General features: G+C 40.5%; 1 protein-coding gene and 1 long non-coding RNA gene across 2 annotated transcripts; one reads left to right on the top strand and one right to left on the bottom strand.

Annotated features, from left to right (window-relative positions):
* Window positions 1-4532: 4532 nt before the first annotated feature.
* PNRC1 (proline rich nuclear receptor coactivator 1) lies at window positions 4533-10253 on the bottom strand. The gene is made up of 2 exons (XM_075202760.1): window positions 9817-10253; window positions 4533-5733 (listed from the first exon to the last, which is right to left on the bottom strand). The coding sequence occupies exons 1-2, from the start codon at window positions 10051-10053 to the stop codon at window positions 5278-5280; spliced, it is 693 nt and encodes a 230-aa protein (XP_075058861.1). The 5' UTR covers window positions 10054-10253; the 3' UTR covers window positions 4533-5277.
* A 936-nt stretch (window positions 10254-11189) lies between these two features.
* On the top strand, window positions 11190-15367 carry LOC142142817 (uncharacterized). The gene is made up of 2 exons (XR_012689342.1): window positions 11190-12429; window positions 15018-15367. It is a non-coding gene; the product is annotated as an uncharacterized LOC142142817 (long non-coding RNA).
* The last annotated feature ends 8367 nt before the right edge of the window (window positions 15368-23734 follow it).

Here is a 23734-nt window from a genome sequence, read left to right as displayed (position 1 = left end):
TAGTTTGAACTTGCTTCTGACTGGAAACATTCTACCCCTCCTACCCTCCAGTCCATCATTAGCAGGGTTTGGCATGTCCAACGTATGGAATTCATGACTAGAATCCTCAAGAAGTCCTCCAAGTCCTTTTTTTCTCTTTCTGCTTTAATGGTCTTAGCCACTTTGCCCCCACCCGACTACTCTTTCTTATACCCAAAAATTGGTGATAACATACCTGATGATTGTTTATTGCTTACTTTAAAAATTGTACTCCTGTTAACTGTGTCTGTAAATTAGACTTATTGACGTGGTATTATTATTCTTATCGTTTATTTGAAAGGTGCCATAAGGTTTCCGCAGCGCCGTACACAGTACAAACAATAGACGTTACAGGGTAAGCCAAGACTCCAGACATAGCAATTAGAGAAGCTGGAGCAGAAGAAATGGTGTAAAGACAGGAGGCAGGAGGACCCTGTTCGTAAGAGCTTACATCCTAAAGGGAGGGCAATCAGACAGCAGATACAGAGGGCGTCAGAAGAGGGGAGCGAGGTGAAGAGAATGAGCATGGAGAGAGGATTAGGTGGAAGGCTGGTAGGCTTTGAGGAAGTGGCGAGTTTTAAGTGCCCGTTTGCAGGATCACAAGTTAGGGGACAGTCGGATGGATTGTGGGAGGTCATTCCAGTGGAGAGGGGTAGCTCGGTACTACTGATAATTGGCTTGTACTGTTTTGTCCTACTTTTTTTTTTTTTGTAGAACATTTATCTCCCCACCTTCTTCTCATGCATCAGAGATAACACAATGAAAATGGATCTGCTGTGCATTGCTTTTCACAGTCAAGCTTCCTTTTGGTCCCATCCCCCATTTGCATTTTGTGTGCTTCAGTCTACCAAGGTAATAACATTTGAAAGTCATTCCTGTCCCGATGCTTTTATACTACTGTTGTCATAATGGTGTGTGGTGGCTCCAACAAGACACTCCCGTGTAGAACACACTGCACATTACATTCTCCTTTGTGGAGGCCTAATTTCAAGAGGTTGAATTTGGTGCAGATAACGGAGAAATACCTTTTTCTTTTAATTTCATAAAAAAAATGAATTCTCATATAATCCACAAACATTTTTAATGTGGGATGGATATTTTAGATAGCAGATTTTGGTACACTACAATGGGGTAATCTGCCAGACATCAATATATAATTCTAAGACTAAATTATACAATATTCCTACAATACTCAACATAATATGATAGATGTCTGTTAAACATCAAGGGTAAAGGTATGTGTTTAAAAAAAGATATATGAAACCACTGTGTTAGGAAATTAGGATGTCCCTCTCCATCCTAGATTGAAGTTCTTAGCCTCCTCTGATTTTTTTTTTGTCTTAATATTTTATTGAAGGCTTCATTTTAATACTATCAAAGAAAAATGCATAACGTAGAATATAAAACACTGCCTAAATTCATTCAAACTTCACTAGCCCCTTTTGTTAAGTGTTTATTATATTCTGGAATTCCTTTGTTTTGCTATAAAGATTACTCAAACATTGTCTAACATACTTAACCATTATCTTTCTATAATTTTCAAAGGAAATTCAGGTTCCACATTTGTTTTAGAGCATGTTTTAATATTAAGCAATGGAGTTAGCAGTACTTATGTATTCTGGACGGTTTATTTAAATAAAGGTTGAAAATACACCAGATTTTGCTCATCTAAATGTAATTAATTCTGGAGTAAATTAATCTCTTTTAAAGGTACACTACATGGTCAAAAGCATGTGCACACCCAAATATCCATATGTGCTTGTTGAACATCTAATTCCAAAACCATCAGCATTAATATGGAGCTGGTCCCCCCTTTGCTGCTATAACAGCCTCCATTCTTCTGGGAAGGCTTTACACTAAATTTTTGAACATGGGTGCAGGGATTCACATCCATTTAGCCACAGGAGCATTAATGAGGTCAGGCAGTGATGTTGGGAGATCAGGCCTGGCTAACAGTCAGCGTTCCAATATATCCCAAACGTGCTCAATGAGGTTGAGATCAGGGCTCTGTGCAGGCCAGTCAGATTCTTCCACACCAAGCTTGTGAAATGATTTTCTGACTAACCTTGCTTTGTGTCCTGGGTCATTGTCATGCCGAAAGAGGAATGGGTCTTCCCCAAACTTTTGCCACGAAGTTGTAAGCAAACAATTCTTTAGAATGTCATTTTATGTTGTAGCGTTAAGATTTCCCTTTACTGGAACTAAGGCGCTTAGGCCTTTATTCCTTCTCCACCAAACTTTACAGTTGGCAATACACGTTTGTGTAAGAAGCGTTCTGGCATCAGTTCCAGAATCCAATGGTGGTGTGCTTTACACCACTCCAGCCAATGTTTTGCATGGCACATGGTGATCTGAAGCTTGTGTGCGTCTGCTCAGCCACGGAAACCTAATCCATCAAGCTCCCGACGAACAGTTCTTGTGCCGACATTAGTTCCAGATGCAGTTTGGAACTTGGTAGTGAATGTTGCAACTGATTTTTATGCATTACTTGCTTCAGCACTCTATGGTCCCATTGTGTATGCTTTTGTGGCCTACCGCTTCATTGCTGAGCTGTTATTGCTCCTAGACATTTCCACTTCACAATAACAGCACATATAGTTGACTGGGGCAGCTCTAGGGCAGAAATTTGACAAATTGACTTGTTGGAAAGGTGGCATCCTCTTGACAGTGGCACGTTGAGTCACTGAGCTTTTTAATATGACCCATTCTACTGGCAATATAGACTATAGAGCAGGGGTAGGGAACCTGTGGCTCTCCAGGTGTTGTGAAACTACAAATCCCAGCATGCCTTGCCACCTCTCTGCTGGTTATCTACTGGCAAAGCATGCTGGGACTTGTAGTTTCACAACACCTGGAGAGCCGCAGGTTGCCTACCCCTGCTATAGAGGTTACATGGCTGTATGTTTGATTGTATGCACCTGTTAATGTGTGTGGCCAAAATGGCTAAACACACAATTAGGAGTGTCCACATACTTTTGGCCATGTAGTGTATCTTGTTCCCTCTAAATTAGCTCACATTAGTCTAATCCAATCCTAGTTTTTTTGTTTCTATAACTTGAAATAAAAAACTTATTATTTTAGTTTATGGGCATTTTTTCCCCTAAATTCTTCCTATAGTTATATTTAAACAATTAGTTAAACTAAAAATCTCATAAAAAGTTTACTGCCTACTCCTCTGAGTAAGTTGGTGTGGTCAATGGTTATTTTTCTCAAGATTTGAGGAGAAGCTTGTCAATTTTTTTTGTGGAGCACTTAACTGTCACCTGACACTGCAATAGGTTTTTTTTCTATCTTCAGCACTTCTAGTTCAAATGCAGATTAGATATTATAGGGTGTAGTACTGCACTTACTATTGCCATGTTCACCATGTATTTAACATTTAAAAATCTACCCTGCATGAAAATGTGACGAGATTTCCTTCTATACAAATACAGAAGTTGATAGTAGATTGACATTGTACATATTGCATCCACTTTGAAAGCTATGTGCAATGACTGAGGGTTCACAAGCCACTCTCTATGATTCCTGGACCATTGTCTTGTTTATTAAACAAAAAAAACCTACTAGGGAATAAAGTCCTTGTGAGAAAGTCTTAATTTAGCAAGAAACATCAGACATATATATTTTCGCCATAACCCCCCATCAAAGTGATCTCTTGCCTGTGACACCTTTGTTTCAGAAATTAGCTATTCTGGATACTGTAACAGGCAATTCTTAACAAATGACACCCTAGAGGATCTACTATATAAATGCCTAGTGGCGTGTGTGTGAAAAAAACAAAAAAAAAACAAGCTGCAGCGCCACCTGCTGGGCAGAGTTATACACTGACCTATATATTTCTTGAAGGAGAAGTGACAGTTGGGAGTGGTTGGTGGTTGCCGGGGGTGACAGTGGGGAGTTTTTAACACCTTAAGTAGGTTGATGAAGGATGTGGCGATGAAGGATGAGGTAATGGAGAAAAATGATGAGGTGGTGACACGTGGACAAAACCACGTTAAAAAAGGGCGCTTGCGTCGGGAAGTAACGCTCTTCCCCTGAGGAGGCCTGGGCTAGGCCCAAATGCATGACAAGAACCTTTTTAACACCTTAAGTAGCTTGATTTGACTAGAATGCATGCGTATCATGCACAGGTTAACTTGTTTTGAATACAAACTGAAAGTATCAGACAGCAACTGATAGGCCAAATCGTGTCTCATGTCAGCTTGTGTCTGATAACCTGACATGTCCTTCTTCATCATTCTTATGGTTTGTGACTAGAACATCTCTACAATTATTTCAGATTTTTTTTTTGGGGACGGATGACTTTCCCCAAAGATACATATCAAACTCATATCCTTATAGTAAAGATAAATGGATGGATGGGACTCGTATTAAAAGTTGTTTCAAGAGTGGTGTTCACTCTTAATAAGTCTTCTTTTCAGTGACCAGGAATCCTGCTCTTCTGGTAAAACAAAATCAGCGAAAATACAAATAATTCTAAAAGAAAACAAAAACATATAAAACATTTAGGGATATGCACTGTAAATAAAATAGTTTTATCACATACAAAATCCCTTGCATACAAAGTATGTTTTACTAAAAATGGTTTAAACCCTACACCAAAGATGCACTCAAAGACATATTGGGGGAGGGCCAAATTAAATTTATTTATTTTTAACATAAGCCAATTTATTCATGGGGATATTTCATTTTCTCACATGTTCATAAAAATAAAAAGAATCAATTTAAAAATTGTAATGGGAATACATTTGTTTCCCATTGTAATTTTTGAAGTACTTTAAAAATGTAACAGTTTTATTAACTTCCAAACATATTTTGGTAGACAGGAGAATTTACACGACTTCTGAATCTGAGATGTCAGCATTTGTACTGAAGATGTTACAAAACTGTCCACATAAATGCTTGCCATCTCAATCAAGGATCCAAATTCTAAAAATGTCCTAAATAGTTTTCAAACGGGTCTTTTGTATTTCCTTTAACTACACAGAAGCATTGTCATCTTACATATAAAACACCTAGTTTTGTCAGGTCAAAATACATACTTTTATAACAAAACTAAAAATTTACTTGGAGTATAAATGAGGATATACACATATTACATATTTACATAACCATACAAAATATAATACTAGACTCCTGTACAGAAATGTAAAATGCAAGTTCTTTTTACTTTCTTGCACAAAACACAAAAAAAAAAAAAAAAGTTTAGAGCTTCCGGCCAAACATATATTAAAGGAGGCATCAAACAAGCTCAGATGACTACAACTGGACTTTCAGTAGGGTTTTCAGGTGATATGTCATTAGCTCCTTGCTTTGATCAGAATGTTGACCATTTATTTCCATCCAGTGACTTGGAGGCTTTGGAAGGACACTCGGGGATGGTGGATCACTAAACTTTGCTCCTGCATAATTTATTTCTTTTTCAATTTCTTCAGTGGTATAGATCTTTTCTTTCAGTTTTATATGTTGGATATTTTCTGCACTTGTTAATGGTTTCTTATCAGGTTTCCGAACAGAACCGTTGGCGAGCTCCGATTCTGTTTGCAACTTTTCAATTTTTCTTGGGGAATTGGTCTTTATATGCTGAATGTTACATTTACATTTCTGTTTGTGGAGATTCCACTGTTCACAACGATGAGCTGTTGGGCTGTGAGAAGCACTGCTCTTCTCTGGCTTTACATTCTTCCTTTCAGATTTCACCTTTGTCTTTAATGCCTAAATATAAAAGAAAGGTCACAGTATATGTGAGATAGATATAATATATATATATATAAAAATATTGATAATAAATATATTTTTATTGATACCTATCCTAGATTTGTGTTTAGTGAACTCAATCTGTGTCATTTTTATTCCACAAGTATCCTATTTGTACATGTATGGGATGTCAGGCTTCATTCAAATATCATTAGAAGTTTTTTGATTGAGGTCAAGCCATACTTAATCCAGCTGCAAAACAGAGCAGTCACAGGGAGTACATTAAAGGCACATGGTACTTGTTAATTATACTATATGGACTTTGGTCACCTGCCATTTTGGCTATTACTGTGGTCCCACCATCTATCTCTATCTCGGACCCGTGCTGGTCCTGCAAACAGACTGTAAGCCTCCACAGTGTCTCCAGCCTCAGGCATCTGTTCAAAATATCCACTTAGGTCTCTCGACACACACTCCTTGGTAGTGTCTACACATATTGACAGAGAGTACGGTGGTGGGAAACAGAGTCTTGAAGATAGGACATGTCAATAAAACATGTAGAAGTGAATCAACTTCACTCCCTGCTACCTCATCTGTTCGTGGGTCATTCCACATCAGATCAACACAGGGTTTCAAACTGACCGTTTCAGATTGTAATGAAATTTGGTATAATAAATGTGCACTGTTTTTGAAGTTATATGCCTTTAAATTTGCACTTTAACGAAAAATTTGCTTTTAACGGTTTTTTTTTTTTTTTTTAAGTTGCATTTGCAGCTCACCTGATTGAGCTACAGAGTTAGGCAAGGTATCATTTTAAACCTCGTGTTATGGGCTTTCATATGATATAACACAGCAGTAGGTTTCAATAAAAATTAAAAATGTTACATTTTCAAAATCAAAATTTTGATTTTATCAAAAAGCCATATTTTTAAATGTTTGAATAACATCTCAAAAATTGTTCATACTGTTGTCCATAAATCCCCAAAGTTTTATTTTGGGATTATGATGGGATCATCTGCTACAGGAGCTTTCACTTTGGACCGTTTGTTAAAATAATGAAAATGGGAAACATCCAGGCCTGTTCATTATTTTTAATTTATCTCCTTAAACAATCCCTTTGACGTATATAATGTACAATGACACAGTATGTTAATACTAAAATATTTCAAACATTTGTGATAATTTTATATCTTTCACATATTATAAGAAAGCTTCCTACATATCACTACCATTTGTGCTGCTGCTCTGGATGGATGGTGCTACTTGATGGTTGGAACTGGCCAAAGGCTTCATTTGTTTTTAGTATTTCCATTTCAGAAAGGGTGTATATTCGATCTGTTGGAGTTAAGTCACCTTACACAGAACATATTACTATAGTAATCCATAACACATCCGGCTTTCTTGGGTATGAAAAAGGTGGTGATGGATCAGCTGGATGGAGGAATGTCACTTTCACTTCATCTATGTTTTCATCTTTCTCCAAAATAAGTGCGAGCCACCGTTTGTTGTCATAGACAGCATTTACATAACCTCTAGTGTCAGCAAGTGGGAGCTGATACTACATTATCTTGAGGAAATGAACAATGACCCTATTGTTATTTTCGAAGTGTCCCAAGTTGTTTTCTGAAGCTGACACAAACTTTTGGCATCTTAGAAAATAATTTACACATCCATTCTGAAATAGTTCTCAACCAATTCTTATTAGAAGTATGATTAGCCTTTCTAAATGGGTTGACACAAAAAGACCTGTCACTTTCATCCATCTTTATTCTTCTTTACTTCTCTAAACCAATTTAAATTGGTTTAGAGCCAAGAGTGGTTGGTGGTTAAACACCACAGCAGGCTTGGACTGGGCTACCAGGAAGTCTGGGAAATAATTCCCATGAGACTCTGCTGAGGGGTGAGAGGAGCATGTGCTGAGCTCTGATTGAAAGAGCCCATCACATACTCCTGTGACCCGTGGAGATCAGCAGCAGCCACATGGGATGTGACTTCTCTTCTCTGCCTGGCCGGGTCACTAAGGCTTCTTCTTGCGAGTACAGTGTTGCTCCCAGTCTGCTTGCGCTCTTCCTTCCAGCACCTCTTCTCCAAGTTGCCGTTCCTTCCTGCTCCCAGCACACATTATCCCAGTCTGATACTCCACTGTAATTAAACACTCAGCTTTTTCAAATGTGACACTAATGGTCCAGGGCCAGGTCAGGGTGGGCTTAAGTTAGTGAAGGGGCTTTTCTAAACTAATTAAAACCCAAACAAACCTAACCTGTCCCTGTAAAAGGTCGGCCTATTCAACACAACTAAAGTGTATTTTGACGAAGAGTATCTTTTCACTTAAGTTTGCATGCCTGTTCAGAAGTGGGAGCAGGCGCTGTCTGTAAAATCTCATCCACAAATACACCTGAAGAGGAACGTGTATTCCTCTAATGAAGTGAACTGGGGAAAAAAATATTGCTTGATTTTCTCAGATGTGTAGTGCCTCAATAAATACAATTTTCATGAATCACTCAAAACTTTTCTCAAAAATAAGGCTTTTTGAGAAAATCTAAATTTTGACCATTTTATATATTTTTACTGAAACATAATGCTACGATATATATCATATGAAAGCCCATAAAAAGAGGTTTAAAATTATATATTACCCAACTCTCTAGCTCAATCAGATGAGCTACAAATGCAATAAAAAACCCTCCAGTTTAAAGCAAGTTTACGTTAAAAAATTGCAGCTTTAAAGGTATATAACTTCAAAACCAGTGCACATATCAGCCTAAGATTTGGAGGTTTTCTTTACAGCAATGGCAGCATTTATTATACCAAATTTAAATGAAATTAAAGAATGTAAGGTAGAATTTTTTTTTTTTAAATGGTGTCGATTTCATGTGGAATGACCCTTATAATTTTCAACAATGTCCTCTCACCACACAGTTCATGTTGTGGACAGCAATGGGGCTCTTGGGAAATATTTTGGTCAGCTGCGCAAGCTCCCCAAACACACTCAAGGTAAATGAATCCTCCCTGAAATAATTGGTGGAGTAAAGTGGCACCTCTATAATTAACAAGTACTGAGCATACTCCGAAGTTTAGCACATTATGCTGGGTACATACTACAGGTTTTCAGCTGATTATTGGGCTAATCACCCGATAAACGACTGTTTGGCCCGATATTGCATTAGTGTGTACACTGCAACAATTAACTATTATTGTTCTAAAACACATTGTAAATTTTCATTTGATTTTAAAACCGGACTAAAAATCTTGTTCAAATATAAAACGATGTTGTTCCAGTTCTGCCCTAACGATCAGGAGCTCCATGGAGTTTAGAGTCACGATATTTTAAACCGATGGTTATGACAGATGAAGAACACAGATTTCTGAAGGTAAATCTTGTAAAAGGTGTATAGTGTGTACACACGAATCAGCATACTGATCATGACTTTCTGTAGTGTGTACCCAGCCTTACAGTGATAACAACCAAGAGTTTCACATACAGAAGGATGCTACCTGTGGATGCTCTATTTTCAGAAATGGAAATAAAGTATAACATTCAAAAACATCAATGGGGCTACAGAAAAATATTTTACTTGCACTTAATCCACTGGTTGGAGAGCACAAATGTGGCTTCAAATCCAAATATGTAAACAACCTAAAACTAAGATAGAGGTCAAGACACTACATACAAAGTAATTAGCCCAATATTGCCGTTTCACCTGAAAACTACCTCAAACGCCAGAAACATAAGAAAAAGAAGCAAGATTATCAGGCATATTGGCAATTGGATCTTATTTAATTGGGCCACTACAAAGGGCTGCACTGATACTAAATGATCTGCTCCCGAACCTCCCACTTATTTTCCTGTTACCTGGGATAATTGTTGTTTAACAGAAACCTTCTCAATTTAGTCAACCCAAATAAAAGCACTAATAATAATAATAATACTACATAAGTGGGACATTCTGCCCCGGATATAAGGTGTCATGTTGGAGGACCTGTGATAGAGGTATTTGTGGATACACAGTGCAGTAGTTATATTCAGCGGAGAGCCTACATCGGTGTTATGTCATCCTGGTCCATGATGAGAGATAACAATGACAACACTGCCGTACACACCTCTCTCCGGAGCTGTCTATACTGAGCCGCCCTGGCGGGTGTGGGCTCCCCGGGGCCCGGGCTGGAGGTCCTGGCCGCATTCTCTCCCGACCTGCCCTGCAGCGGGTGAAGGTGGAGTCGGGTGGGGAAAGGGGTTGCTCGTACTTTATTCTTTCTCCCCTTTCTCCGGCCGCTGTGGCGAGTTCTGCTTACACCGCCCCCGGGCCTCCGTCCACCTCTTCCCCCGGGATCGGACATGAAGGCTCCGTATCACCGTGTGCCTGGAACCGCGCTGCGCCAGAGCAACGATGTGCCCGAATTTGGGCGTTCACCTTTCAAGTGTTGATGAGCTGCCAGTGTCCAGGTTGTCACAAAGATGGACCAGCTTCCTACATCCCGCAATTTCCAAGTTCAATTGTCACAACACAAGATGGCGGCGCTAAGGTGCCGCCCCCCCGACTGTTGTGTTTACGTTTAGGAAACCGCCCATCATCCCGCCTGCTGTCTATTCGCGCCCCACTCTGCAATACATAGCTGACATGTTATCGTACATTGCATCCTTGTTATAGACTCATATCTGCATGTGATGTGCACGTCTCCAGCCATTCACAGGTTAATACTTCCTGCTTTATATGACATGAGTAATACTGATGCTTCTTATCTAGCCCTCTGACACACGCCAAGCAATATAGTCAATTATTTACTAAATCATTTGTTTTAGAACTACTTTCTAAGCACCCTGTACTATTTCTGTAACTAAGAGTATTCTAATTTATTGGGTGCTTGTTACTTATGTCTGCGCTACTTGTTATTCCTTGTGATACTCTGTTCACTTGAGCAAGAGATTGTCTTGTCTCAAGATAACCAGAATGACGGGGCGAAGTAGCAGACTATATAGGGAGGTCTCCATTATTATTAATTCCCTCCTCCTAAGGACGTAAGAACATACTTGCCAACTCTCCCGCATTGTCCGGGAGACTCCCGCATTTTGCGAGAGTCTCCCGGACGAGTGTGGCAACCTCCCTGATAGGAAGGGGGAAAAATTTAGTTTAAACGCCGCGATTCACCCGGAATCGCGGCGTTTAGCCCCGCCCCCACTGTAAAATGACGCGATTTGCGTCATTCCGTCACGGGGCGGGGCCAAAATGACGCGATTTCGCAGCCCCGCCCCCTGCACGCCCACGTCCCAGCCGGCATCTCCCGGAAGAAAAAAAAAAAACATTGGCAAGTATGCGTAAGAACCTTGGGCCTGATTCATTAAGGGGCATATTCAATTGTTTGAATTCCCCGCCGCGTTAAAACTACTACCGTTATTACGGTAATAGCTGGATTTCAGCTTGCGGCTCAGGGAGCTGCGAGAAAACTACCGCAATAACGTTTTTGTTACAGTAATAGTGCGCGGAGCGCAAGATTTTCGGTGTTTCCGCCGACAATTGAATATGCCCCTAAGAATCTTAACTTGATAACATGACAAAACAGGCAGTATTTAACTTATGTGCAAAACAGAATACTAATTTGCACTCCTTGCATTGTAACATGGTTTTGTCCAGGAGACTGAAATAAGAAGTTTCTCAAGTAAAGGTCCTTAATGAATCAAGCCCCTTATGTGAATCCCACATAAGGGTTGCTGTCCCTGTCAAAGCTCCATATAGATGCAAGTTTTTCACTATTGGGCAACTCTTACCAAATATTTGCAATGGGGACCACAGATGTGTAGTTATGCCCCTGTGCTCCACCTCCACGTTACCAGATACTTCATCATGATACTTCCAGGTACAGCATCTTTGCAAAATGTAGCTTAAGCACAGTTATGTGACCCTTTCCCAGCTGTTGTGGAGAACTGTTTGGTCCAGCAGGTTGCTGACAGGACTTGCTGGGAGGTACTCCCAGTCACACAATAGCAAACCTTCCAAGTTTCCTGATTTAGGCAGTAAAGTTTCGATTTCAGGGGAATAAGGACATTGTCAACTGTAATGGCGTCTGAGGCTGAGGCCTAGAATGACATATATTATTAGTAGCGCCCTGTATGAGAAGAATGCTAGAAGTTATTGCTCACAAATATTTGCTAGATTGACAGCTGGGTAAAGACCAAGTAAACCGAAGAAGGGTTACACTTATGTGTGTCTTGATGAGCATTGATATTATAGAGATGCTAGGATGCAATTCAAGTAGTTCTTGCCAAGATTATTGAGTCTACAGGATCAGAGTCCAGCTACCCTGCTATCTCCTTTGCCAAGTGGAAGCTGAACTTGTTTTGATTACTTGGGCACCTGCTGTTACACGATATACTTGGTGTTGCTAACTTATGTTATGATTTATTGTTGACAAATAACTTTGTTGCTGCTTGTCTTTTTTGAGTAGTGAAGGCTTTATTAGCTTCCATTCTGTGGCCACCTGCTGTTTGCACCACTGATGTGTTGGCACTGTACTCCTTTACAGACTTAGCAACATTGCATCTGTGTCTAGACTCGTTGTCATCCCAGGTTCTATGACTAACCAGTTCTCATAGACTATTGTTTATATGTGAGGTGGGACCTCCAACAGCATTGGAGGTTCCCAGCGAGACTGCTGACCTGAGCGAAGGACAGACAACTGGAGGTCGCCCTAGACACGGGACTCTGACTTTAATCCGCGGTGAGTAGAAATTTCTACATGTTAGACTCTGTTTAGAGCTTCCTCATGTCCGTCTAAGGTATCAGGCACTCGGATCTGTAATTCTCAGATTTATACAGTAATTACTAACCCATTTGTCTTATCCTAGATGTAGTATGTCTGTGTGTATGAATGTTTCTGTATCTGTCATATGATGTATAAAGGAAAAATGACTGAATAAGATACCCAATCAAAGACTGCACTTCTCGCTTTCAACCAGAGGCTTGTCCTCGTCTCTCGAGAACTGTGACCGCTGGGTTGTGGTTATCTTGGAGTCTCCTAGCTCATATGAGGATTGAAAAAAGTGACTGTGTTTGGTCAGGGTCCCCTGCGTTTTCAAGTTGGTACCCATGTGAGGCGCCAGAGGCCAGGGGGTTGTCGGTGTTTATCTTATAAATCTTGCTACTTTAGTTTGCTTTTTTACACCATAATTGCATGGATATTAAAATTGAAATTTGCATGAAAGCATTCATTGTATTGGGGTTCTGTACATATTTTGGAAAGCACACACGGGTATTTGAAGGCATAAGGGACTTACTCTTTTAAGAAACCCATATGTCCCTTTATTCATGTAAATGGGGTAAATGCCTGCTGAATTTACAGAAAGGGACTACCTTCTTTAGTCCTGATTTGATAGCAGTTACAGATAGTAGCCTTAGAGGGGGCATATACTTAAATTTTACCCGGAACACAACTGCAGAGAATTTACTGCCATAATAGGTTGTCACATTGAATGGAGATGCATTGAGACACGTGTTGGAGAACATTGGGTGAACACTTTAGACATCATCCCCAGAAATATATCTAAGAAGGTAAATTCTGTAATCTGAATGCAAGAAATTCCTAAGGCGCCTGATAGTGGGGTCCTAAATGATTTAATAAAACTGAGAAAGTATAAAACCTCATAAATCAACATACTATATCTGCCAATAAACAAATTGTTCCTACAGGTGCATCAATATATGTACCTTTATGCATGCTGTTTAGGAATACTATAATTATTTTTCTGGTGCATTTAGGCTTATGCATTTTACTTGTATACATCAGCATCTTTCTGAAATATTTAAAGTATGCATGGGTGCACCAAACATTACAACTTCTTGCTTTAAATGCACCTCTGGTACCTATCAGTATGGGACAGAGTTAATCCAGGGTGCCTTTTCTGTTACCCAATGGAACATTTCTATTACTAAGAGGGGCACATTCACTCTCCTCTCTGATTTAGATGTAATTAGTGCAGCTATGATACACTGATAAGCTAAATGCTTCACAGCTGCTCTGCTCTGAAGGACCTATCACAAATCAAAAAGATCCCTATCTATATCTTTAAAAGGAACCCTGCTACACATTTCAACCATCCCTGAGGAAGCCAGTTTAACTGGCGAAATGCATTGGATTGGACTACTTACATTGTTTCTCTCATCACCATTGATTATTTCTAACATCGGAGGATTCTAGCCGGCAGCAGAGTCTATCTGCTACTGAACATCAAACGCATGCACATGCGCGACTAAAGGACCGCAAGTGCAGAGATTGCACTACACATCTTGGAGGCAGAAACTAATGCGAAGTACACCAGGAAAGGACGATTGGAACCGGAGACGCTGTATCTGTAAGTAGGGCGATCATTCTCACCCGCAGTTTGTTTGTGTTTTTTCCATCCGCCTCTGCTTTTTTGTTAGCAATCTGTATGAACACTTCTCGGACTTTACAAGAATTATTTTTATTGACTCACTACATGGACATATTTGTACCATGCTTAAGGAACTTTTCGCTATAGGAATGGTATCTACATTCTATCAGAAATAGACTTTATTATTTTGTCTTTTTGCTTATTAGAGAGTGTGTATAGGTATTTTGTGTCAGGACTTGTTTATTGTATACCAGCTTACCGGTTACAGAAAGATTTTGCAATGATCTCAGGACTTTGTTTACACCCAGCATCCAGTGACACCTACTGTCTACTATGGTGTGATATGTTTATTGGCAGATATGGTATTCTGATTTATGAGGTTTTACACTTTGTCAGGTTTATTAAACCATTTAGGACCCCACTATCAGGTGCCTTGGGAATTTCCTGCATTCTGTCTCACCTAGGAGGGTTGGAACCCCCCTCCTCCCATCCCATAATTCGGCTGCCGCCATACACGCTGTCTCAGGAAGCGCAGACACCTTTTATCTTTTTTAAATTCTGTAATCTGCCCAAAGTTTAAAAGAATTTTGCAGACCGTTGGCCCAGATACTGTCATAGAAGCTATTTTGCATGGACATTGTGTGCGTGCTTGTCCCCTGCCTGTAGTACCACTGTTTCTCCAAAGGGCCCACTGTGGTATTCCTCAGACTGCTCTCTTCCTTGCCAGAGCTCCCTCGTTACTCCAGGATAATTAGCACCTGCCTCTGGCCTCTAAAAGCCTGCTTGTACCAGCAGCCTTTGCCAGATCTTCTGTTGCCATTATCTGTGTTGTTGTTCCTGTGTCCTATCCTGATTGACCTTTGCTTGTCCTTCCGTTTTTGCACCTCTTCCTGTGACCCCTGACTCGGCTTATCTGTGACTCTGTACCTGCTTTCAGGTCTCCAGTGTTTCTGGATTATCATGCTGCAGAGTATTACCACCAATACCTGCTTTCAGCTCTCCAGTGTTACAGAGGACTAACCTGTTGCAGATTGTTACTAGCAAATTTACTACTTTGTGGTAAATTCCTGTAGATCATCGCATCCTGTGTCTGTTATCTTCAGTGCCTTGCTTCAGAGACGGTCACACCTTGTGTGTCATCTCCACTACTTTGTGGTAAAGTCCTGCAGACCATTGCATTCTGCATCTGTTGTTTACTGAGTTCTTTTGCTATTTTTGCCATACCTTACCGTACTGCATCCTGAAACCTGTGTAACTGGTGTTTATTAAAAACCACTTTGTACACTACACTCTCTGTGGTTTTATATTGGGAACCCTGACAGGGGTATTGAGACCAAACCCCAAGAGATTGTTTGAGGCAGCAGAGGAAAATTAAGAGCCCTGGAAAGTCGCAATATATGTGGATATACTAAATGCAGCAGAAGCTGAATGATGAATCACCTGTTCAATAACTGATTAAAATGATATGACAAAAATAATGAATCAGGTATCACCTAATGTGTGGGCAAGTAGGTTGTGTACTGTAAATGTATGAGTGGTGCTGCGTAGTTCAAAGAATGGAATGCCCCCCCACACACACACTTTTTCTGTGTAAAAGACTTCAGTGTGAAAGAAATCTTGTAGGACTTATGTTTTTTTTATCTGACAATGTATGTAAAATTGCTAAAAAGTTTCTTTGCGTATGCTTCAATAATTTAAGAGTAAGTAAAATGTCTCCGGAGTGGTAACAACACATTGAACTGACTAGATTAGTTTAATGTTGGGACTTGCAGTTCCACAACAGTAGGCTGGAAGATATCAGTTAATTTTTCTTCCTCTATAAGTCAGTTTTTTCTGTTTTTGTTTTAAGGTCAAAAAAGTTGTACATTTGTAAATGTAATGCCTTCATTGGTTAACTGGACAAGATACGCCTTTATTCCAGAGACCAAATGTTGGCGAAATATTAAAAACAAAGAGTAATGTGCATACAGAAAAGAAAATAGTGAATTAAAAACTAAATCAGACCCTTCAGTCTACATCAAAATACGTTAAGTGGATTTATAGCTATTACTATTGTTGGGATTCTAATGCACCATATTATTTTATATTTATTGGGCACATTGAAATCCATCCAAATATAGGCATTTCAGTGCTAATGCATAATCCCAGTGAATCTATGACCCATTAATATTACTCTTCCTGACCTCATATCAGAGTATAACTTTTATTCCTCAAATGAAATGTAGATGGCTTCTGAGATAAATATAACAAGTGCTGTTACTATCGTTCTATCTGGACCTAACAGTCTAAGAAATACTTAGAGCACAGATCAGAATGAAAAGTGTATTATACATTGCCCCATGTATTCAGCATCTTCTACGGCAAACCAATATTTTGGTTATCATAGAAACAAAATGGCCCTCATGAGCGGTGCGTAATTGATACAATAGTAATTAGAGGGACTTCTCACATAAATGAAGCAAAAACACTCCTATTAAACCATTATTCTTCACACTATTCTTTGTTTTGAATATTTCGCCAACATTTGATTTCTGGAAAAAAGGCGTTTCTTGCCAAGTAATGAGAATACTAGTGTTGATCATTCATATGAAATTTTATTTGTATAAAATAGATTAATGCACTGGAGTGCCTTCTCTTTATATACTTAGACCTCACTCTGGTCTTTTTGTCCATATGATTAATTTATATTGGAAGAGCACCCCCTCAAGGATATATTTGACACAATATCGTGACCTATTTCTGAATGAGGTCAGTCCCTCTCCTTGTGCGATGACTACTTCCTCTCTTATGCATTGGTTAATTGTAAGCCTTTGAAGAGATGCAAAACAAGTTTTAAAATCTTTGGTCTGTCACTGTACGAATCAGTGAACGGACAAGACTGTAAATAATATACAGATAGTCTCAGGAGAAAACACTGACCTCCAGCTGGCTGGGGTCCAAGAAGCTATTTCTGTATTTGAACAAAATAATTTTGTCTGTAAATTTGATAAAAATAGCTTTCTCTTTAGGTTAAAAGAGAAAGGTTGAAGTGAGCTTTTACATGCAGATATTACAAGCGGTTTTAATCTGTGTGAAAATGGCGCTGATGAATGTTTCTCAGAAATAAGGGGGTTTGTTATGCCCATAACAAAATGTTACGAGATAACATACCGTCTGTGAGCGAGACTTGTTCAAGTGAATATATTTGTACTTTCGACATGGAAATCACAGAATCTGAAAATATGTGTGAATATTTGGTGATGGGAGATTCTGTTGAGAAAATGCTGAGTGATTTGTAGACACAATGTGAGGTGTCTAACGAGAGTACTCTGATTTGTAAGAGAGATAGTGTTTCCTTTAAAATGGCTGAATGCCTGGAACCTTTCGAGAGGGTGGTGCGCGTGTTATGAGTCGCGGCTACCCGAAGGGCCGCTGCGACTCCCTTCCGGTGGTCCCAGGCATCTCGGCTGTTTCCATGACGACCGGGACGTCACTTCCGCCTCCTACGTCCCGGTTGCCTGGGCAACAATCGGGACACTAACTCTACTGCCGCAGCGCCCGGCCAGCGGTCTTGCAGCCGGGCGCATGCGCGCAGAAAAAGATAACACTCATAGTTTGTGTGTATGATCTTGAACATATTGTGCCAGAAGATGTCAGTGTTGCACACGATGTAGTAGTGAGTACAGTTGATAATTTTTGTGGTCACTATTTCTGCATTGCCAATTCTTGGGGATTAGTGCAGTAGGAAGGGGTCTCGCTGGCACTCTACTCCTATTGGCTCCCCTCACTACTTAAGGCAGTGAGGACAGAGCCTCACTGCCAGTTATAGCTCTCAGTGTAGCTAGGCTGCCTGTTCCGTTTCCTGCTCCTTTCCGGTGTTCTAGATCTGATTTTCCGTGTATGACCCCTGGCTTGTTTCTGGACCTTGTTGTATTGCCTGTGACCTCTGACCTCGGCTTGTTCTCTGGATACGGTCTGCTGCCGGCCCTCGACCCTTGCCTGGATCTCACTCTGATGTCTGCTTTTACACTCTATTCCTGGGTTCTCCCTAGTCAGTGCACATTTCACTACCCTCTGTTTGTCTGCAGCCAAGTCTGTCCCCACCACTAGGGGCTCCAGTGAACACCAGACTTTCGGAGCAGACTCCGGGTTTTGTTGTACTGGCTGGAGGGGTTCCTAACGTGATTAACCAATTGAAAGCTGAAGTAACTTCAGCGCCAGCACTGGCTTTGCCAGATTATGACAAGCCCGTCACATTATTTGGTCAAAAGTCACTCGCATATTACTCTACACAGTTGAACCCTGTTATACGGGCAGCACCCACCTGCGTAAAAGCAATAGATTCAGCTGCTCTAGTGCTCGAAAAGAGTACAGATATTGTGTTAGGACACCCAGTACCCCTAATGGTGCATATGCAGTAATAGAAATTCTCAACCAAGCACAAACAAATCGCCTCTCAGCAGCCAGACTTACCAAATATGAAGTAGCACTACTAACTCCCTGTAATGTTACACTTAAACAGTGCATAATGTTGAATCTGGCTACATTATTTCTGCATGTTTCAAAAGATGGGAGGATACACCAGGATTCCCCAAGGGATCTGGAGGAATCCCAGTTTGAACAAGAATAAAAAATACACACACACACAATTTTTCTGAACATTGATTGTGTAGAACTAATGAGACAAGAATCTCTACATACATTATTACCAGATGCAGAAATCACTGTTTTTGTAGATGGTTAATGCTATTACATAGATGGTGTTCCTCATACAGGATGTGCTGTAGCCACATATACAGAAATAGTAATTCAACAGACTCTACAAACTCACATGTCGGCACAAGAAGCTGAACTAAAAGCCCTGACACTTGCATGCATATATGTTGAAGGACAGAAAGCAAACATTTACACTGATTCAAGATATGCATTTGGAATTACGCATGACTATGGTCCCATATGGAAGAGTAGGGATTTTATGGGATCAGAAGGCAAACCAATGAAACATGCTAAACATATCAGGGCACTGTTCACCGCATTCCAGCTGCCCTCCAAACTGTCAGTGATGAAGGTGAAGCCACATACAAGAGACACTACCCCCGAAGCTGAGGGAAATAGACTGGTAAACCAGGCCGCATGAGAAGCCACCACAGCCCCAGTACCCCAAGGGAATCTATTTACATGGAGACCCCTGACCCCAAGTTTAACCATACCATACTCCAAATTATGCAGAAACAAGCAACAGAGAATGAGAAAAAGGCTTGGGCAAAACACAGAGTACTGAAAGTCTTAGGAGAGTGGTGTAAGGTCAGCGTTGTGTCTACCAAAAGCACTTTATCCCATTATGGCCAATATAGCACACGGGAAAGTGCATCTGGGGAAAAAGGCAATAACAGGTTATGGATAGCACCAGCGTTTGCTCAAGCAGCACAGGCGTTAGTGGCAGAATGCCTAATCTGTGCACAGAATAACCCGAGTAAGTCTGTCCCACCTTCACAGAAAAGCAAACCCCAGACATGGTATCCCTTTCAGAGGATATAGATAGATTTTATACAACTTCCCAAATGCTCAGACTTTTAGAATTTGCTTGTCTGGGTCGATCTCTTTAGTCACTGGCTGGAGGCGTTGCCATTGTTTTAACCTTAATAAATCACCATTTGTTTTCAAACTTTTGCACTCCTACAAATTGTTGAACATACATAAGGTACATTAATCCATAGATATATCTTTTTGCTTTTTGAAAATACAGAGTAGGTATATTAAAATAAACATTTGTCAAGCGACGTATGCCTAATCCGATATTAGTGGGGGGCCACCAGTAATATCGGATTGGGCATATGTCGCTTGACAAATGGAGACCTCACTGTACCCCTAGCCCAGGGGCCTACAGTGTCCTAATCCGGCCCTGAAAGCAGGGTATTTACAGAAAAAAACTGCACTTTGGAAATGCAGGGTACTTGCAGAGAGATGATCACTTGGCCATGCAGGGTATTCAGCAACAGTGCTGGAAACAGCTGGAGCCAAGAACTATCCTCAGGAGAAAATGTGTATTGTTTTGGCAATGAAAATATCACAGGAGCAGGTTTAAATAGGGTGTTCCTAATGCCTATTGGTTGCATAGAACATGTGATCACAGCTGCTGAAATCTGATTTGGCTGGAAAGATCACCTGACTAAATCCCATATGGCAGTGTCCATGCAGCAGAACAAACAGTAGGGGGTAAATGTATCAAGCTGAGAGTTTTCCGGCGGGTTTGAAAAACCAATCCGATTGTAGCTATCATTTATTTAGTACATTCTACATAATGATAGCTAGAATCTGATTGGTTGCTATAGGCAACATCTCCACTTTTCAAACCCGCCGGAAAATCTCAGCTTGATACATTTACCACTAGGTGTTTGTTTACAGATTAAAAAGTGGAGCTCAAGACTGCTGCTGGAGGCCAAGAGAAATACGGTTAGCCATGATATGACAGCGGCGGACATGGTAAGTGTGACTACGACCCCTATGTGTGACAGTAGCCATCTATGGACTGTTGTTACACAATTTATGGTATTCTGCAAAATCTGAAACCTTGATGCAGAGTTATGGCCAAGTATACCCATAGGCGTGGGTTTAAAGATTATCATCATCATCATCATTTATTTATATAGCGCCAGCAGATTCCGTAGCGCTTTACAATTGGGAACAAACATTAATAAGACAATACTGGGTAATACATACACACAGAGAGGTAAGAGAACCCTGCTCGCAAGCTTACAATCTATAGGACAATGGGAGTTTGAAACACAAGGGCATGTGCTACATCATATTGCACAATGGACCAGCTAGAATGCAAAGGTAAAAGTATTGAGTGGGCTGTGTGTGTGGCAATGTTGGTCAGAGGGTTGTTGTCTTGCGTTAGCTGTGTAGAGGATGGTAATACGGTAATCTAGGGAATTAAGATGGTTGAGGAATATCATTACCTTGTCTGAAGAGGTGGGTTTTCAGTGAACGCTTGAAGTTTGAAGACTAGAGGAAAGTCTTGCTGTGCGAGGGAGGGAATTCCACAAAGTGGGTGCAGCCCGGAAAAAATCCTGTAACCGAGAATGGGAGGATGTGATCAGAGTGGAAGAGAGACGTAGATCTTGTGCAGAACGGAGGTGTCGAGTAGGGAGATATTTTGAGACAAGTGAGGAAATGTATGTCGGTGCAATTTTGTTGATGGCCTTATATGTTAGTAGAAGAATTTTATATTGTATTAGTTGAAATACAGGCAGCCAATGTAGAGACTCACAGAGTGGCTCAGCAGAGGAATAACGGTGTTAGGGCCTGATGCTTTTCTGCACTAAGTCCCTACAGGTGCAGTTCTGAGTTTTACCCACTAGTGGCCGCTATATGGATTGTGTGTCCTCACTCAGCTGTTAAGTGTTTTGCTGATCACCAGACCATAAAGACTGACCTGTGGCAATCATTCCCTGCTGGTTCATTGTTTGTGTTTCAGCTCTGGAACCCTGTTTGTGTTTCAGCTCTGGAACCCTGTTTGTGTTTCAGCTCTGGAACCCTGTTTATATTTCAACTCTGGATTTTGCTATTTATAATTACCTGGACTTTGGACTCTGATTTCACTCTGACTTCACTCTGCATCTCTGGAGCCTGGCAAGTTTAAAAGACTTTTGTTTTGCATATTATTTCTGGACATTTTGTTGCATCCCTTGCCTGGCCCTTAAGCCACTGAGATCCACCCCTGCCTGTATTCACAATAAATATTTAAGTTTACCAGCATCATTGTTTCTGTACATTAATATTGTGGAATATACCTGAGAGCCGTGACAAACGGTTTGCAAGGAAAATCAATCTAGCCGCTGCGTGCAAAATAGATTGTAGGGTTTCAAGTCTGACTTTGGGAAGACCAGTAAGGAGGGAATTGCAATAGTCGATGCGGTAGATGATGAGTGCATGAATTAATGTTTTTGCGGTGTCTTGTGTCAGATATGTGCGTATTCTGGAAATGTTCTTTAGGTGTATGTAACAGGATTTAGATATAGAGTTGATGTGGGGAATAAACGACAGTTGTGAGTCAAGGATTACACCTAGGCAATGAGCTTGCGGGGTGGGATTTATGGTCATGTTATCAATAGAAATGTCAGACAGGAAACTTCTGTTTTTGGGTGTGAATATTATTAATTCAGTTTTTGAAAGATTGAGTCTGAGTTGGCGAGACGACATCCAAGATGAAATGGCAGAGAGAGTTAGTAACGCGAAACAACACAGATGGTGAAAGATCAGGAGAGGATAGATAGATTTGTGTATCATCCGCATAGAGATGATATTGAAATCCAAAGGAGCTTATTAGTTTTCCAAGAGAAGTGGTGTAGATAGAGAATAGCAGAGGACCTAGGACTGAGCCTTGTGGTACTCCAACTGATAAAGTAAGTGGAGCAGAGGTGGATCCAGAGAAATTAACACTGAAAGAGCGATTAGATAGGTAGGATGAGAACCAGGATAGGACAGTGCCTTCAAGACCTAGGGATTGTAGAGTTTGTATGAGGAGAGTGTGATCAACCGTGTCAAATGCAGCAAAGAGATCCAGGAGAATTAGAAGAGAGTAATGATTATTATTTTTTGCTGTAATCAAGTCATTGACAACCTTGGTCAGCGCAGTCTCTGGAGTGTTGAGAGTGAAAGCCTGACTGAAGAGGATCCAATAGGTTTTTTTGTGTAAGAAAGTGTGCAAGGCGAGTGTAGGCAATTCTCTCGAGGAGCTTGGAGAGGCATGGGAGATGGGGCGGTAATTTACGAGAGAGTTAGGGTCAGAATCTTGTTATTTTAAAATGGGAGTAATCACTGCATCCTTGAATAGTGATGGAAAAATACTAGTAGAAAGAGATAGATTACAGATTTTAGTTAGAGGGGGAATGAGCACAGGAGACAGGGACATACCAATTTGTGAGGGAATGGGATCAAGAGGACAGGAGGTAGAGTAGGAATATGAGAAGAGAGTAGAAACTTCCTCTTCATTTGTGGGATCAAATGAAGAGAGAGTGTCAGAGGGTGCTACAAAGGAATTGAGCTGATTGCTTGTCACGCTGATTATGTTATGTTCAATTTACACTGGGGTGCTATCTGGATACAGTGCACTATGGACCAGGAGCCCGCCCCAAAAAAAGCTGGACACCCCTAGCTTAGCCCTTAGAAGTGTACTTTAGAATAGCAACGATTTGGGTTTGATCTTGCCTGTTCCTTTTTTAAATCCTGACAGGATAATCTGGCCCTACAATATGGACCCTGCTGGGATCTATGTCTCCCTTAAAGAGCTGACATTTGTGCAAGCTTTCCAAACCCTGCAGGCTTAAATGTCTATAATGCAAAATTGCCTTGTGGGGCTACTGCTCCTGTTCACTCACATGCAGATACTTCATCTTGGATTAAACTCCCTGAAAATTGTGGGGGAGACCACATGCAACACCGCTAATTTCTGCCTTACTCTCAGTTGGTTTTTCAGATTTGTTAAAGAACTTACAGTACTGAGCCATTGAAGGTGAGCATAATTTTGACATTGCTAAGAGAAGCTTTGGCCTGGACTACTCCATTAATAGAACGACAGGACCCGATACTGATTTCCTTTTCGGGTTTTATTTAAGCACTTGAGAAAGTCTTTGAATCCAATCCCGCTGATTATGTTATGTTCAATTTACA

The sequence above is a fragment of the Mixophyes fleayi genome, chromosome 3, assembly GCF_038048845.1.
Source record: "Mixophyes fleayi isolate aMixFle1 chromosome 3, aMixFle1.hap1, whole genome shotgun sequence".
Taxonomy (NCBI): domain Eukaryota; kingdom Metazoa; phylum Chordata; class Amphibia; order Anura; family Limnodynastidae; genus Mixophyes; species Mixophyes fleayi.
Note: the sequence above shows the minus strand (reverse complement) of the source record. Positions and strands in the feature narration are given on the sequence as shown.

Bases quoted from the DNA above. Each gene is read 5' to 3' on its own strand.
- PNRC1 (XM_075202760.1), bottom strand. From the start codon at position 10,053: ATGTCCGATCCCGGGGGAAGAGGTGGACGGAGGCCCGGGGGCGGTGTA. The intron at 5,734-9,816 runs GTGTGTACGGCA...TTTTATATTTAG, and splicing joins ATAGACAGCTCCGGAGAGAG to GCATTAAAGACAAAGGTGAA.